Raw genomic sequence first — 18,844 nt, forward strand, 5'->3', positions numbered from 1 at the left:
AACTTTCCCATTATCCTTTAAGATGATTAGCACTTGTCAACTCCTATAAAACTGTGTAACTGCATAATATTAAAGAAACCTTTTCAATATTGAATTCAAAATATGTAACAGCTAACTTCTAATCATCCCTGTATTTTAATCTCTTAAAAAGGGCTTTTCTTGAAGAAAATAAAATTGTAAGCCACATAATCACTTCGGTTTCAAAAAAAAACACACAAGCCAAGCCTCAACCAAGAGTTCACAAGTGCTGACAACCAGATATAAAGACTGCAGCATAAACAAAACAATACTCAAAAATTAATGTCATCTGCAGTTCACTGGAGCATTACTCACCGATGTCATCAGGAAAGACGACAGGCAGAATGGTCTCTGATCTCCATCCTGCATTGATCCAGTTCATGCCCCTACTGTGTGAACTATTTAAACCCTTTATTTCTTTCTATGAATCAATAGAAGAAATGGTGGTATCTTTTGGAGTGTCCTGAAAGTCACTATTTCCCTATGTGTTTCTTCACAAACAACGGTGGTAGAAGCCTTTACCAACACACTGTGTTTTTAAGTTAATCAGATAAAAAGCATCAAATCAGACAAGCATTAAAACCCCATGAAAATTCCTTGCTTGGTATGGTACTAAACTAAAGCTTAAATAAACTGAAATTTGTTAATTGTAATCAAAGGCAAAAATCTTCAAAGATAAAAGAAGTTGTAAAATCTTCTAAAATCAACTTGTAGAAACAATACCCTTCTGTAAGCCAGATACGATCAATTCAGCCTTTTATCTTTCAATTATTGTTGATATGCTGAATAAATAACACATTTACAAATCAAAATCTGAAAACACATCTACATTGGCACACTTTATATCAGCAATGGCTGTTACTACAAAGACAGGTTTTTTGCTCATAAAATATTTCAAAGCTGCAAGGAGAAAATATCAGAACTAAACCACTAGCTGATAAAATGTTTTAAAATGCAGAAAATTAAGAGTTCCTTCCCACCTTTCATTTTTGTCTAGAGCAGCAAGTTTGGCTTCATCTGTACTCCTGCCACCTGTTTTTTTCTTCTTCTCCCTCTTTTTTCTGCTAAGCAGTTCATCCTTGATGTAGAAAAAAAACCAACTACAGTTACAGGTTATCATTAACATGTAAACCACAAATGTTACTGGGACTCTTCTGTGAAGGGTAAACAGTAGAGTAGCATTTATGCAAATGCATCTAGGGGTCCTACATGATTAAGTAAAATGATCTATCTTAACAATAACTGTTGCCATGGTATCCAGTCTTTAAACACACATGAAGTCCAGTTCTGTCACTCATGTGTATCTCCATAGCAATCAAAGTTTTCTAAGAGGAGGAAAGCATTCAACTTGCCTCCTTTCTCATTCATCAACTTCAATAATGCAGTGGAAAATAAAAAAAGTAAATAGATGCTAATGTATGAATATTTTTTTAAGTTATGCTTAGTTTTCTTTCTAGTCTAAGTGCAATAGATTTTTGTATGATAAAAAATAATCAAAAAATAATGTGGTTTATACTACTTATCAACGCCTATCCTGTTAACAAAAACCCCAAACAAAAAAAGCATTTCACTAAGAACAAAGGCAAATCAAGTATGACTTTTAAATGAATAAAACTTGATTATTTTTAAACAACATTTAGGAAAACCGTAGACATGACTATAGTAGCATATGATTCTGCATCAATAGACAAGAGGTTTTATTCCTCTTCTTCCTTTCAGTTAAAAGCCAAAAGAACTATCTCCTGCTCTTTATGACAAATTTTAGAAATTTTAAGTAGTTTTTAAGATTACTATTTCTGGTATCTTATTGTATAATTATCATCTTTTAAAATATAATCCTTTTAAAATATGAAAAAAATCAAATTCAAAACAGGGGAAGTGATAGAGGTCCCTATTATATGCAAAATTCTGCAGGAAATTCAATACTAATAATTGAAACGAGTTTGATTTATCACCAATACTTACCAGCTGTTTTTCCAGGTAGATTGACCAAACCACAGCATAATGACCCACTGTGAGTATAATGAACAAGAGTAATGCCAGCTCAGCATTGCTCATTTTTCTCACCCGCCGGTAGTAGAACACAGGCTGTCGCCAATCTGGTAGTCCATTGATCAGAATATCATCATACCTACAGTAGCAAATACAACAGGCTTTCATGGAGAGCTAAAAATGAAGTAAGCCAAACCATCCAATTATAAAAACAAAACAAATTATAATCTACAGCCCACTTGAGTAACACACACACAAAAGATCATTTAGTAATATTTTTTTTTATCACTCCCCCTTCCCCCCCCCCTTTTTTTTTTAATAGAGCAATGCCTTGTTTTGTCAGCTGCTAGGCTTGCATCTGGAAACAAACAGGATCCAGAACCAAACACTAGGGAAACATATCTAGTCTTTTGGAGGAAAAAAAAGAAAAGAAAGGAGAAGAGAAAAAAAAAAAGAGAAAAAAAAAAAAAAAGAGTAATTTGATTGCTCTTGCAACAACCCCACACACGCACACACACCCCAGTTCATTCACTTCTGAAATAACAGACTTCTACAAATGCAGATGTTGTCTACCTGCTGAGTAATCAGTGGGCAGGTATCCATGACAGAAGTATATAACCAACAAAGAACAAAGTCTCAAACAATAGAAACCTTTTTTTCTATTACAAATTAAAAGCACAGTTGTGGGGGGGAGGGGAGAGGTATCTTTGCTGTTGTTTTGTCCTTTTGTAGCACAATATCCGTTAGGTAAAAATGGTGCCAGACTTAACATCCATTCTGTGTCAGATATAAATTTAAGTTAAAGGCTTAATTTTTATGTTAGAAAACAAAGTTCACTACAGCTAGATGATTTTGATTTTCTATTTGAAAAGCTGTCTCCAAAATCAATCTATTTTAAAACTGTTTCATTTTACTCCCACTGCTGACTGTACAGAAACCATTTTATGACAATTTGCCAGTTTTTCTTCACAAAAATGTCTTGATACATCTTAGTGTTTCTGGAGTCTTATTTGCAGTACATTCTCATCAATTTTAAAATAAACAAACCACAGATATGCAAAACAGATTTTTCTATTCGTTAACTTTTCAGAGTAAAGTTTCAAACACAAATCTCGGCAGCAAACTCAAAAACCTGTATGTTCAAGACTCACAACCTGTTAATCTTAAATTGAACACAACTCATTACATATTCTAATCACACCATTTCCAGAATTAAATCTGCACTGAAAGGCCTAATTTGGTGCAACACATTGACCAAAATATTTTAATTAAAAATATTCTGAGTTAGTCGCAGGCCTAATTACAGGAATAGAAATAGGGCCTATATTGTCATGCAGGTCAGTAGAACTCAGTAGTAGGTTTTTCTCAAGTAAATTGACCGATCCAGGAATAATAGCGCAGCTGCTAAACTGCCAGTCTTGACATGTAAATCAATTTAAATGCAACAACTGCACTAGCTACTTTGATAGTTATTAAATTGATACCTTGGAGATGTACTAAAAAAAATTTCCACCATCAAATTCATTTTTTTAAGCAGAAAAAGCAGCAATAGTTTTCAATTAAAAAAAAAAATCTATTCTAATTCAGCATATCTAGAAAAGCTGACCTGATACAACATTTGTTCAGGTTGGTACTGTTATTTCTATGCAAAAGATTTAACACCTCAGGATTCTGCAGTGTTCTGAATGCTACCAGAAGTAAAATTCCTATTGCAAAATTCTATCTTCCGTCACAATCATGAGAATACTAAGATTAATATCCATTATTGTAAAATTTGAAGTAATAACTTTTTTCTTTTCCCAGTAGGTCAGAACGAATTCACTACCAATGCCTTACACAAACTCTGTTCAGAAAAATTGCTTAGGATGTTATTTCAAAACTAAAACTTCTACCTAGCTTTTTGTTTAAGTAGAAATTTTAGCATTTAAAAAATAATAATGCATTTGCTAAACATTTTATTGTTAAAATACAAGAAAACATTTTTAGAAACAAAACCATTTTTAAAACAAATCAGGTTTGTTAACAAGACTTCACAAGAGATGCCCTTCCTTTGAAAGCTTCAGAGAAATACATGTAGAATCAAGAAAGAATTTTTATTAATTCTACTATAAATTTATTAAGCATTTGCCTTTCTTATACTCTAATACTTGTTAATTGATGTACTGAAAATGTGGCTACTGACTAAATAAGGTCCATATATGCTAATGGTAACAATATAGTAATACGTAAAACAAGATTGCAAACCAACATTTGGCAACCATGTTCTATTATAAATTATCTGTTAAGAAAAAATAAATTAAGACAGCAGAGTCTCTTGCATTAAACACTTTAAACAGCACTCTGTATTTACTAGGCTATGTCCGCTGTTCTGAACAACAGTCTCCAAGGATTAAGTCTCAGAATCAATGCTCTATTGATTTTACTATCAATGAGCATTATGGCTCACACGACTGGCCATTTTAAGGGAAGATAGCTTCTATTATAACCTACTTTTTAGAATATATACTGTTAAAAGATAAATCACTGCTTTCAATAGTAATTAAGCTCTGCATTTGAAAAATAAAGATATCAGTGCTTTTTAGATTTTCAACTGGAAAATGATCCTACTGAAATTCAGAAGTTTCTATTAATTTTTAAATCTTGACTCCTACATTTAGTATGTGATTTAATTAAAAGCAAGTTTCTCATTAAAGAATTTCTTTATAGAAACCTGTATTAACTATGAAATATAGTTAGTCCATCTGCATCAAGAACTATGTTCAAAATTTTATTACAAATCATTCTTCTTTTGGCAAACGATACTAATTTTTACTCTATGTAAGCATAAAAAAACCACACAATGAAAAGGAAAAAATCTCTCTGTGGTATTTTTCTCTGCAGACATATGTACACAGAATGCAGCAAATCTCTGACATGAGTATTCTGCCAGTTGTCTCTGAAATGTAGTAGTCAGCAAGCTACAAAAACCCCAAAGCACCAGTACAGAAACAAAAAGACCAAAACAGCAACAAAAAAATCCCCATTTGTAACTTAAATTGAATCTTTATTTTAAAACTCAGGATTCTACAGAAGACTTGTTAGTCTTGTACTAACAAGTAACCAATTGCAAGATTATTAAAATTTCATTCATCTGTAAAGTTTCATGGAATAGTTTCTAGAGCTCTTTGTAGAATCAATTACATTGCAAGAAAAAAGAATTCATTAACTGTAGTAGCTAATTACAGTATCATCTATTTTAATATAATTATAATTTACTTTTCCCTCTAAAGAGAGCCACTGCATTTCATATTTCAGATTATTTCAGAAATCTGATATAGTTTATATTCTATAACCTTGAATTAATGAGATCTATTCTGAACTACAGGAAGACTGCACTGGCACTTTTTTATTTTGGTGGCCTTTTTTCCTCAAGCTGTCAAAGACATTCAGTGAAACATCAGCCAGAACAATTTATACCTATGAATACAGACATTTAATTATAATGAGAGCTAAGATAAACACCTTTCTTGCTCTAAACAAGTATATCTTGATTCCTTTACAAATGCTTCCTGTAATCAAGCCCACATTGTTACAGAGGATAGGCCTGGTAGGTAAAAAAAAGCTCCTTAAAATGGTAACAAACAATGAAATTCAAATATAAGATTTTTGCCTAATTACAAGTGTGTAAAACTATCTGATTATTTTTAATTTATGAAAAAAGTAAAGGCTAATAAAATTTATCATCTTCAAGTTGATTTACCAACAAATGCCCTAAAGTAAAGCATATTTCAGGAAATGCGCTTGTCTCTACATATGTCTTATAGATAAACCTTCCTGCAGAATTTCACATGCTCTGCAGTGTGGATACGAAATATAAAGTATTATGATCTGCTGCATGTATGTTTAATTTGATATTAAACAATGCTGCATGTATGTTTAATGTTACAATATCAGAATGTTTTAGTTATGTATCAAAGTGCATAAGAGAAAAGTACTAAAAGTAACATTACTGTATTCTGTAGTACTACTAACAAAATTAGTATATTCACAATAACTATACAACTTTCTCAAAAAAACAAACCACATTTGAATTACAAAGCTCTTTATTATAATTGTCAGTAGAGGAACCATGGTATTTTAAGAAAGGCTTCTGCCATCAGATAAAGTAAAAATTCACTGGTAAATATAAAAATAGAAATGTTTCAGAAAAATAATCACATATAGCTGGCCAACAGACCTGCCTTTTTAGAATGCTGTTTCTGTACACACACACACCCCTCTGACAACCACCAAGCCTTGGAGGAAGGGTGTAATCAGACCCAGTTTTATAGTTTCCAAGTTAGTTTATCAGTCATACAGTGCAGAGGACCTTATTCCTGCCTTTACTGGTTCCACTCTCTGTATGCACACCAGCACCAATGCTGGATTACACCACTTCTGAGATGAACAGTAAGAGGCAGGCAGGTACGGCTGCCTTCACTGTACAGAAGCACAAGGCTGCAGCTCACTCTTCTTGAGGTGGTGTAACACCATGCCCCAATCCATTTGTCCAGTTGTAAAGGGGTTCCCAGCTGAACTGCCAGAATTCCTCACTTACTAATTTGTAAGAAATGGAACTAATTTGCCTCTTATCCCATCAGGTCTTTGAGTTACTTCAGCACTAAAAACTACCACACTGACAACAGAAAAGAAAAAAAAAAAAAACAACTACAAACTCTGGCAGAAAGCCCAAGTTAGAACAGGCCCAAAGAAGTGTCTCTGGGATCAGGATAAACCTGAGTCGATAAGCCCTGAGAGACTTAGTGCACAGGCATGACAGTAAACTTTGAGCCTCTTCCACTAGGACCATCACCTCACAAAATGCATAGTCAAACACCAACATCTGAAGTAGGAAGGTCCCAAAAAGCAACAACTCTCACCTTTCCTTTGCTGTATAGCTGCAAGAAATCCATGAGTCCTTTACAGTAGAAACAATATTAGAGGGGGAGCAACTCCTAGCACACTTACTTAGGACTTGTTTTACGGACATGCTACAACAATGCCTTACAGGATACAGGACAGATCACACTCTACTTACAAGCTCAGCTGACAGTTTATCATTAGACTGTGTAATAAATATGATTGATAAAGGTTTTCTCAAAGCAATGAGACCATATAGCTCTGCTACTCTACGTGTTATTTCTAAACTCTGCATGTTACTACCAGAAAATTATCTGAAGGCAAACACTATTTAAACCTCTACATTTATATTTAATCAACTATAGAAGCAATATGAACCATACATCCACACTGTGCAAGAAAAATACATTGTCTCTGTACCAAATAAGTTATTGACAATTAAATCAATCTAAGCTTGAACAATCTACTGCTGCTTTAACTTCTCATTTGTAATCACTGTACTGCATTAACAGTATTCTCACAAAGAACTTGGGTAAGTTAGTCACATTTGTAACGTATACAAAGCTTAAAAATACAGGGTTTTTTACAAGCTACTGCATCACAGTTCCATGCAAAAAGCTGCTGTTACAGCTGTAAAGAAATTCCTAGAAGTTCCATGCTGGAACTAAATTCCAGAGAGGCAACATCACAAAGTATATGTAAACAATGTTATAAACAAAAAGGTGGGAAAATTTTGTGGATAGCTCAATTTAAGTGGTCTGAAAGTATTTAACTTAAGAAAAACAAACAAAAAACAACTTTCCTTGAGTAGAACTTCACAATGAAATTCTCTTGTGAGAGATGAAACAAAAAAAATACAAATTTCCAGAAGTACTTCTATGAGGTAAATTTTCATCACACTTCAAGAGAGGATTATCAAAAAGTAGATAATCTATACTACAAAACCTGGACTCTTGCCAAGACATCTACAAAGCCAAAAACCCTTCAAGAAATGTCTTGTAAAGCCCTGTTTAAAGACTTGTAAGCTGAAAGTTGATTTACTAAAACTCCAACCCAAAAGCAAAACTTTCAATGTCCCAGCATTCTGGGACATTAGTTTTCATTAGTTTAAATGGTCATCTGCTTAAAAGGAAAAAAAAAATTCAGAATAAGTCTTCCAGAAAGCAGATTAGCCCCACATTTTCAGTTCTTAATACTATCCCTCTTCAGGTATTGGTGGACTTGCCCCTGAAGCAGCAGGGACAACTATCATTTATTAAAAAAATTATGCTTTGTAAATATTAGAGTTTACAGTATTCTAGATAATACATCAGAAAGAAGCAGCAATGAACTAAGCAACAGAAAACAATGTTGAAGACAACATACACTGGAAATAATCCCTAAATATCATGCAACAAACCTTTTATTGATAGAGATACGGCAGACAGTTGAATCACTGGCCTGTATTTTCAACCACAGCTTTAATAAAACTCAAAGTGATAATTGTTAAGTGCTTAAAAAATTGCTCAATGTAACAACTACCTTTTAAAGTCTTTCAAATACTAGTTTTAAAGGAGAAAAAACAGTGTATCACACAGAAATACACACCAGCTTCCCCCACATACAATATTTGATTAACAGCTGCATAGGAATTACAAACTTACATGACAAAAAATTATCTGAAGAGTTACAATTAAGTCAAATAAGACTTCAATATATCACTGGCATGAATACTTTATTTAAGAACCTGTGCAAATTAACTCACCTCTGCCTCCTTTCTTCATCCTTTAAAACCTCATAGATGGCCACCAACTAAAACAAAAACATAAAAAAACCCGAAGGACTTTACGATTGAGTTTATAAAGTATCATATTTTACATTTGCCAGCTAATGACCTTTGCTAGTTTTCACTTTCCCCCTACAACACTAAGAAGCAAACTCAATATGCAAAAGAAATTGACATATTCATATACAGCGTCAAATATACAAACAAGCAACTCCTACAAAAGACTTTTTCCCCTCTTCGTATCTGTCAGAGTCTTGTCTCAATTACACCTTACAAATAAAAGGTATCATTTGTTTCATCCTAAAGATCTTACTTAAATTAAATAGCCTATATTTAGTCCCCAGAAGTGTATTTTCAACGGTAGAGCTAATTACAATAGACTTGTGGTTTCACTCAGTAAAGATTCAAAAGGTGCATATTAAAAAACTGAAATAAATTTTAATTAAATTATGCCTATATATGACTTGCATGGGGAACTAATTAGATGTTTTCCCTACTACTTTTGAAAATACTATTTATAAAGTCTTACATAAAGTGTAAAACACATTTTCCTCCTAAAAAGTATTTTGTTCATATTATTTTTAATATACTGATAAATACTAAATCAGAGTTAATTCAACAAGGTAATTCAGAAAAAAAGTGTACTTGTTTTTAACCTAGATACATCCGGAAAAATACAAGTCAATGTTCAACTGAAGTAATTTCAAAGGTGTACCACTGCACTTACTAAAGTAACATCATCATAAAAAATTCCAATTCTATTTTCCCTGGAAACTTTTATTGCCACACATTGCACTTACTTGCCTAAACTGCGTTTCTGCGTTTTCATCTTTATTCTTGTCTGGGTGTAAAATCAGCGAAAGCTTTCGATACGCTTTCCGAATGTCTGCAGATGAAGCATCCTGAAAAAGGAAACCAAAGCAAACTGTCAGAAACTAATTCCCAGAACCTTAAGATGTGAAGACAGCCAGCCATGTGCAGAAACTAAGGCAACATAATTTGAGACTTCTAACAACAAAACCATGCAACTAGCCTATCCTAAATAACTGAACAGTCTTTCAGTCCAATTCATCTTTCATTTTACCTTCCTTCCTTACAACAGTATTTGCCAGAACTTCCACACACTTTTTTGCTCAAAAACTAACCCGTGTACCTTCTGCACCATTTAAAAGTTCAAATAAAAACTGAAAATTATTGCACCTGCATATCTTTAAGACAGACATCATTTCAGCAAATTATCATGCTCAATTTCCCAAACTCAGGATTTGCTATGAACTCTTCCCTTATTAATATTTACATGAAATTCACCACTAATAGGACTTCCATTCAACTGCAGCTTCACCATGTCTAAAGGATTGTATTTTTCTAAAGTAGCTTCAAATTGCAGTCTTGAAGCTATACTGTAGCACTGACATCAATCTATACCTTAATCATTATAAGAATTGCACACATTTTGGGAGAAAAAATAAAACTCAGAAGTAAAATGCATCAATGATGTACCAATTTAGCTGCACAATGCACAAATTTCTGAATTAATGACTGCTATTTAGTACATGCTATAATGATATCCAGAAATGGAAGATTTCAATAGTTGTATCATATAGTACATGCGTGTTACACTCACCAAAAGATCCACAAGGCATCACATTTAAACAGAACTATTTGCATTCTATTACTAACATGTCCAAGGCAACATTTTAGAAATCAACTGTTTATCTGACAGTTTTTATTTCTTTATTTTATATAATCGTTCCCCAGTATATGCTCTCTCACAAAATTATGGTGTCAATAGGGATTAAAAAACACCAAACCCCAGATCCAAAATAGCTGTGAGAGGAACAGAGCAGAAATAAGATAATAATTAATGCAATACTGTAATTAGTCTGTCAGGCTTTTTATTATAAATCATTATTTTCATTTTAAAATTTTCAATTTTATAACATGAGGCTATAATAATACTGTATACAAGTTTGGGACAGGAGTGAATATTAGAGAAAGACTGAAGGAGGAGAAGGGGAAAAGAATAAAACAGGAGGGAATGCAGAATTTGAGAAAATTCTGCTTTAAAAGTATATTTTAAAGAAGCTGGTATTATCCCTTAATGCAAGACCAAAGTTTCCATAGTCTCTTGTCTGCCAAAGGACAGTGCTTTTATTACTCACAGGAAGATTTCTCCTTTAATTTTTGATTTTTCCAACAGCTACTTCTAAGGCATGTGCACACCAAAGCAGAATTCCTCTGATTAAGCACCAGCTTGCTTCCAGTTTGATTACTGCCAGTGAGTTGTTTCATACTGCCATTGTTTTATAGGTTTACTTTTAACTCTTGGTTAAGGGGAAGGAAGAGACAGTGACTAAATGTTTATCCTAAGCACAAAGAAACTTTAAATTCTTGAGATGCAGATTTAACAGAATTACATGAAATAATTGTGAAGAGGTAGCACAAATAAATCTTTTAAAAATTAGGGACTAAGAACATGATAACCTCAAGAAATTAGTATGTCTGGAACATGTACTTAGGATAAACCACAGCTTATTCCTTCTCTACCACACATGTAGATGTGCTTGTATTATTTCTGGAACACTCCTAATAAACCGTTAAAAATCTGATGAAAGCATATTAAAGAGTTTTCTCACAGTATTCTTCCAATGACTTCAAACAAACAAACCAAAAGAGTGTTTTCAGTTGTATCCAAACAATTTAAACTTTATTTTTATTTGGGAGCAGCATGATTATTTGTGTAAATCAGGACAAAAGGTAGTTTATCTTAAGTTTCATGCTTAAGCAAAGCAACAGATCTCAAGTCAACTCTGAAAGAATAAAGTTGCTTAAATATTTGTGTTGCTTCACCTTGAGAAGTTGAAACAACAAAAAAATATAAATTTACAAAAACAGACTGTTTGTCTTAGTTACCAGATATAATTTAGACATTGTTTTGTTTCACCTCATCTACCAACCCAGTCAGCCATTTCAAAAACAATATGGGCTTGTCTTCAAAACAAAATATAATATTTTAACACTACTATAGCACATAAAAATCAGGATATAGTTTTCTGGCCATGTTTTTTGCTAAACCATGGAAGTGATCTTTGTGAACATATCAGCTAATCGTAATTAAGCTCCTAAAAGGCTGAAAGGGGGTCAATAATACCACTAAGTAATTAAATGTGGGATGTTGCTGTGATTTAATTACAACTGGTCCATATAAATTTCTAAAGCAACAGTAAGTCTGCCTGCTGATTCTTTACAATACTGTCAAACACACAGGAAAACATACATTCTGAACGTTTTGCTAATTAATGCTACCTATGGGTAATGTTGGGCACCTTCAGGCAAGGTTCTAGATCCTCTACGAGCTGCCCTGAAAAACAAGTGGTTGGTTTTTCAGAAAAAGCTCTCATCACTACAGAAACTCCTAGCAGTGTATGACCCTAATTAAGCTACAAGGAACAACTATTTTCAAACTAATGAAGAAATACATACCATACTGAAGTCTGCTATTCTGAGACTTTCATTTATAGCTAATTGACTCTTGATGGTCACCTGCAGTAATATTTTCATGAAGGCTGGGCAACAAAACACTGAGTTAAGAGTCAGTGTTTTCTACAGACTAAAATACTATTTTACATATTAGGATAGAAGTCCCAAGATTAGGGAAAGAAAGCCATGACCACTTTAAGGTTTTGTTTAAAGAAAATGCTCAGAAGACGTGTTGGGTGGCTTCATTTACAGTTCAGAAATCTCAAGTTACATCTAAGGAAGGAAAAATAAAATCTGTATATGCATAAAAGTTAATAGCAGAAGGAGCTGGTAATGTTATAGACAGCTAGTGCATTCAGTGATTCTCCAACAGTGTGCTTCAGGTTGGCAAGTTTTGCCACCAATTAAAGGAAACAAGCCTGTCACACAGTCTCCCTCATGTGGATACAAACATCAAAAGCATCACCTTATTTCTTGCTAACTGTAATTTTCAAGGCAATACTGTCCCACCTTACTTCCCATTTCCACTTAACAGATCTTACAAGTTGAGAACTACTCTCACTGCAACAGCACATGCTTCCACCCACAGCATCTAAGTCCACTTTCATGTAAGTCACTGCCATTCAGGAGGAAAAAAGGCAATACTCCATCACATATATTTTGAAAAAACAAAGCATAATATAAACACTTAGAATAAAAGATAATGCAAAATGAATGCTTTAAGCTAAAATTAAAACTGCTCAACTGTCAGCCGCGTAGCTGGAAAAAATGTGCCTAGTAGACAAGTCAATGGAGGAAAAGGTGTTTTGTGCCAGAATTAGTTCTCAGAAATACCAAACTGCAAGTTGGGTAAGCTACAGTTTGGCTTCTTATGCATGCAATTATGCAAGTATTCATGTGGGAAATTTTTAATTGCTAATACTTTATTGAACCAGAAGCATCCATGTGTCTAGTTACGTGACCTCTAGGTAGAAGTTACACTTTTTCACATTCTCTCTTAAACTACAAACAAGTATTTTAGCACACAAAGTTACCATTTGAAGGAATCAACAGTATGTCAAAAATTAAACACATCTCCGAGTAGTCTGTTGGAATTTTTATTTTTTGTCTAAAGAGTGACACACATCAGGTTCCCAGGATGGGGGAGAAGAAACATTCTTCTCACTATTTATGTCATTTACTTTTGGCAGCATGTTCACTTCAGACAATGAAAAACACATTACTAAATTTTATTTTACTTAGCATCATTTTCATATTCTCTAGTATTACCAAGAAAAGTTGTATTGTTTGATTACAAATACATAAGCAGAAACAAAGAAAGGATTTCACAACACAAAAAATATTCTAAAAAGGCATTTGCATTCCATTTCTTTGAAATTAAATTCTTTCTGAAAATGCACACATTCAGATCTGATGTCCTCCTCTGTCTATACAAATTCAGACTCCCACCTACAGAGTTCACTTCCACATTTACAATAAATAGAAAAAACTGATGCACTACAGTACAAGTGTATTATTCCATTGCCTTCCATTCCTAATGCAACTATGATTACTAATGAAACTAAAAAAAAAGTGCCTCATTGTGGTCCCAAGACAATTCTTGGTGAACACATAGAATATCAGATATTGCCATAGGCAAACAGTGATTAGGTCAAGGGGAAAAAATAATCAATGTCTACATAGTTTTCACTTACCAACATATACAATTCAAAACCTGAATTGTTCCCTTGAGTGCAATGCAGTTATACAACAAGACTTAGTTACTTACAATTTAGCAAATGCTTCCAACACAGTAAATGTGCTCAATTCATCTTGGGTTTTAAATATGCCTGCCGATGTCTTCAAATAGGTGGCATTATCTTTATTAGCAATGGGAAGGCACGTGGTCCAGAGGACCAAGTGTACGGACAGAATCACGTTTTATTCACTTGCAGTTTGTCCAATCACTTGTTAACGAGCGAACAGAGAACGACATCAGTACATCTATTTCATTGCATTGCTGCTGAGTAACTGTAGGATTTTCCACAGTAGTGTTACTGAAGCTATACAGCAACCAAAATGACAAATGTACCAAGCACAAACTACCCGTGTTTCAAAGTGTGAACCTTATACCTGTAAATAACCTCAGTGCAGGCAGGCCTTCATAAAGCCTTTTTCAGCCTTCCCAAACTAAGTCAAACTTATATAACTCTTGTGTTTGGGTTTTGTTTTTATTCAAGAGCAGTTCAAACGTATATGTTTTCTTCAACAAAATATTCTGCTCAGAATTTTATTGTGTAAGTCACTACTTTCCTTTTGGTAACCATCAAGTATACAGGTTGAAGAAGAACAGTACAGAAAAAGAAACAAAAAACAAGCTTTGTAAATTCACAATCACTTATTTTTCTTCCATGATTTGAAGCTGCAGGATGTACAGGCTGTCCCACAAAAATTCATAAAAGAAGCTGGGGCAGATAACTGGAAAAAAGCTACAGCTGTCTCTTAAATATTGTGGCAACAGCGTTACCTGGCTGCTTTCATGTGAAGTCCACAGAAAACTAATATCCCTAAGTGCCAAGAGACCAAATAAATATGACTGTAGGCCAAAAATTAAATGTCCACAGTGCTCATCCTTTCAGCAACACCAAGGAACACAGTGTGACCCCTCTTTAAGTGTCTCATTCTCATATAGGGACAGAACAGCAACCACTATTGCTCCACAACCCTTCCCTTCTCTAGACAATTCTTAGGTCGGAAACTATATTGCTGTGACCCTTCTTCCAGCCCCATTCTCACCCCCGCTTTCATTCAGCCTAGGCTGACACATACCTCTTCAATCTGCTTGAAGGCCACACTGACTCTGAAAGTTTTACCACCGAAACTGTATAATTCAATGGCTTGCATTCGCACTAGACTTTGTACCTTTCCTTTTTAAAACAAAAGCAAACAAAACACCTCAAAAAACCAAGCAAGACTTCTGAAATAAAAAAATTTCCCACCATCAGTATCAATAGCCTTAAATATCACAACACATCTTCTGTGCACAGTCACAAGCATCCCTGGTTTCCTCAAACAACTTTTCAGAAAGTATTTTCCCTTAAAAAAAAAAAAGTAAAAAATAAATCAACCCTGCATGCTGTTTCTACCACACAAAAATTGCTCAGTAGCACTAGGAGGAAAAACAACTGTTACCTAAAGCAGAGATACCCATCTCTAACGTGACTGTTCCTCTAACAGCAGCAACAGCACAAGACTAGGAAATAAATGAATCTTCATCCATATCAAACTGGATTAAAAAAACCACTCCCATATTTGCTTCACATGCAACCACTGCAACCTGGTCCTAATTTAAGCTCCCATGACCAGATTAGTTCCAAGAAGTACACCTGAGTTTGCCAAGTTTGCACTTGGAAAAATATCTATGAGGGAAATAGTCTTGTAGCAAATTCCAGAGGTGGGAAGGACCTGCTGGCAATCCTGAAGAATATAACTCTAGGAAAGAAAAACAAGTATCTCCCAGAAGACCAAGCATTATCTGTGAACTTTTATAGTTAACAGATAACAGCTGAGTTTTGGTTTAAATTTCTTGCTGCATAACCTTTGTTCAATTCACCCTTTATTTTTATTGAACTTTTTTCTAAGACACTCATCTTTTTCAAGGATGTAAAATGAGTTAAACTAAAATTTGCTGCTTCTCTACAGATGAATACTACAAGCATACCCAGGCAGCAGGAGAGATCTGCTCTGCTGCAAACCAAGCCATGTGTCTCAACATTCCATTGATTTAAACTGAATAACAGCACAGCAGGGAAATATGTAAGAACTAAATATAACACTAAAAAGATGTTTTAATGCTTTTTTATGTTGCTAAGTTTTAAAGCAATTCATGAAATGAAAATGAATACAAACCAGCACAATGTATTCCTGTGAGCTTCTGATAACTGGCACAATCCCTTCATTGGCATGTTTGTTTCCAGGGGAGTGTGTCAAATGAAAGAAGACTCTGTTTTAAGCCTATCGTGCCAAATGAATGAAAATTCTGCTGCCTCATGCTTGAGAAACTGAAAAAGTGTTCTCCTCAGCACATGTGCACAATTGCACAGGCTTCGGTTTTCTTGACCCATTTGAACAGCAGTATTTATATGTAATTTTTTTGGTCTGTTGAAGCTATTTTAGCCTTTTACCTTTTTACTTAGATTTCCAGAAAGTGATCACTTAGGAAAAATAAGATGTATATGTATAACTATAACTTTTGCTTTAACATAAGCGTTGTCTCCGAGATACAGAGAACACTCACCAACTTGCAACATTTTTAGAATTACTCTTCAAATTCAAAATGGAGCAAAGCTATCAAACAACAACTGAGGGCATTGTTCAAGCCAATACTGACTAATTTGAAATCTTGCCTACATAGTTTATTTCCATTTAGTTTTTCCATTTTGGTAGTTCAAAAGGAAAGAACGAGTAGGTATCCTTTTTTTTTTCATGTTTTTCCAGGAATGGTATTACGTATTTATTTTGATTCCATTTTATAAAATGCATTTATTGTTTACATATTAGTATGTGTTATATATCCTTATAACATAGATAGTTGTATATATTTATATATACACCTGTGTGTATTCCCTTATAGGCTAAAGAAAGTTGTTTCTAGGGTGTTCTCTTGAAAATCTGCCTATTGCATCAGAGATTTCCAGTCTACAGCTCTCAGATAAAAATATTAACTACAAAATTCCTGATCCTGGAACATATTCACAGGAACTAAATAGGTACAAAGACAGACCACTGCTTTTACAGTCCAGGTTGGCAGGGAAAGCAAAATGTTATGCCTCCTGCAGTGCATTTCTTGCTCAATGCCTTTGCCCCTGCATAGCACAGCCCACTGATTTACAAGAGGAGTGACACTGTACCCAAGGACAGCTGAAAGCAGTCCAGAATTGCCACTGTGGAGATAAAATGGTGAAGATTTTGGGGTGTTGGATCTGACAAGTTCCAACCCTTCCTACAAGGTAATGCCCAAAATAAACTGCTATTGGATTGCTCATATAGTTTTCTTGCTACATTTCAGCTTCAGTGCGTTTCCGACTTCTTCCCAGAGGGTAAGGTATTAAAGGAAATTAAGAGAATAAGCAAGGACACATCCATACCATGCCTTAACTTTTTCCTCCTCCTCTTGCTTATCCTGTTCTCACTACACTCTTCCACCACAACTGACATTATTGACTCCTACACACCTAGCCTGCCTTTTCAAATACTTGCTTCCCAGACCTCAATTTAAGTGTAAGTCTTTTTGAGGTAGATTACTAATGACCACAGATTTAGGTCTCAAAGAAAACCAAAGGCAAAAAATAAATTAATAAATAAATGTTTAAAACAAAAAAAAACACCTGCTTGGGCTAGTAACCACTGAATTCCTGTGTCACCTGAACTGTTGCTGTTACTTTTGTGACTGCATCTTTAAGTGACTTTTTGAAAGGTGTTTGTTACCATTCCTTCTGATGTCCAAAAAATGAGGAAAGAGCATACAAGAGAGGATATAGGATGTATGGCTGAAAAGAAAATATTATAAAGCCATAAAAGAAACCAACAGAGAACAATTCTTTCCAACACAGAAAATTTTCAAAAAATCTACCCATTATCTTATGCATCAACACAACATTTACATGGTGAGTAATTCCCACAGGCATCAACTTTCAGAATAAACATTAACTATTTATTAGCAACTTCCTCAGCTCTATCAGCAGTGAAGGATATCAATTTGTATGCCCATACACCCACACACATCCATCATGTATATTTTCAGACACACAGATGTTAATGTAGAAACACATGTAAACAAGCATGCACTCCCAGCAGTTCTTAATGTTTATACAGTGCTCTAATTAATATTTGTAATTGTTTATCAACTTCACAAAGTATTTTAAGAACACTGTTAAATAAAAGCTATTACATAAGCTTGGAATGAATAGACAGCGATAATTTTCTTATCTTAAAGTAGTGTTTCTAAAGCAGCTTTTTTTTAAACAATGACAAAAACATGCAGCTTCTCTTGCAGGTACAAAACAAACTGGAAAGAAAGTCGTACCTTTACTATTTATAGGATCTAACTGTCAAAAATAAACAGGTGTATCAAATGGGATTTTATGAGGTCTGTCCCAGGTCCACTGATACTCAGTATTTTAACAGCAAGTTGAGTTACAGAATCACTATTAAACCGGTAGTTACACTAACCTGGGAAAATCTACAAAGATGTTGTCAAAACAAACTAGAATTTTAAAAGATCCAGACAAACTGGAGAATTGCTTTAAAAAAGATGACATTTCTAAAGTGAAAGACTAATGGTCAGAATTCATCAACTACAGAAACACAGGACAGAAAAAAGCAGTTAGGAAGAAACGATCAGTGAATCACAAGCTGAGCATGAGTCAGTGACATGATGCTGCCTTTCTGTGCAGCACAGCCCACCATGACACAAGCAGTACGGCAAAGAGCAACTGTGCCATTTCACACAGCAATTTTAAGATCTCAGCAGATCTTAAATCTGCTGCATCCAGTTCAACCAATGTGGTTAAAGAAAGCTATAAGCCTGTTGAGAAGATAAAGCAGAAGTCTGAATAATAAGGGATGTAGGGGAAAAATAAATAGTGGCTTGTTCAGAGAAACTGAAACAAAAGTGACTTAAGCCTAAAGAAAAGGCAGCTGACACAAGGAAGTAACATCTTCAAACATGTA

General features: G+C 34.3%; 1 protein-coding gene across 1 annotated transcript in view; it reads right to left on the minus strand.

Annotated features, from left to right (window-relative positions):
- Positions 1 to 18,844, minus strand: part of DNAJC1 (DnaJ heat shock protein family (Hsp40) member C1) — a 113,311-nt gene that overhangs the window by 63,898 nt on the left and 30,569 nt on the right. The window contains exons 2-5 of the mRNA XM_040591264.1: positions 9,454 to 9,555; positions 8,633 to 8,679; positions 1,984 to 2,149; positions 999 to 1,096 (exon numbers count right to left, since the gene is read on the minus strand). Of these exons, the coding sequence (XP_040447198.1) occupies positions 999 to 1,096; positions 1,984 to 2,149; positions 8,633 to 8,679; positions 9,454 to 9,555 (413 nt within the window). The remainder of the gene's footprint in view (positions 1 to 998; positions 1,097 to 1,983; positions 2,150 to 8,632; positions 8,680 to 9,453; positions 9,556 to 18,844) is intronic.

The sequence above is a fragment of the Falco naumanni genome, chromosome 4, assembly GCF_017639655.2.
Source record: "Falco naumanni isolate bFalNau1 chromosome 4, bFalNau1.pat, whole genome shotgun sequence".
In the NCBI taxonomy this organism is placed as follows: domain Eukaryota; kingdom Metazoa; phylum Chordata; class Aves; order Falconiformes; family Falconidae; genus Falco; species Falco naumanni.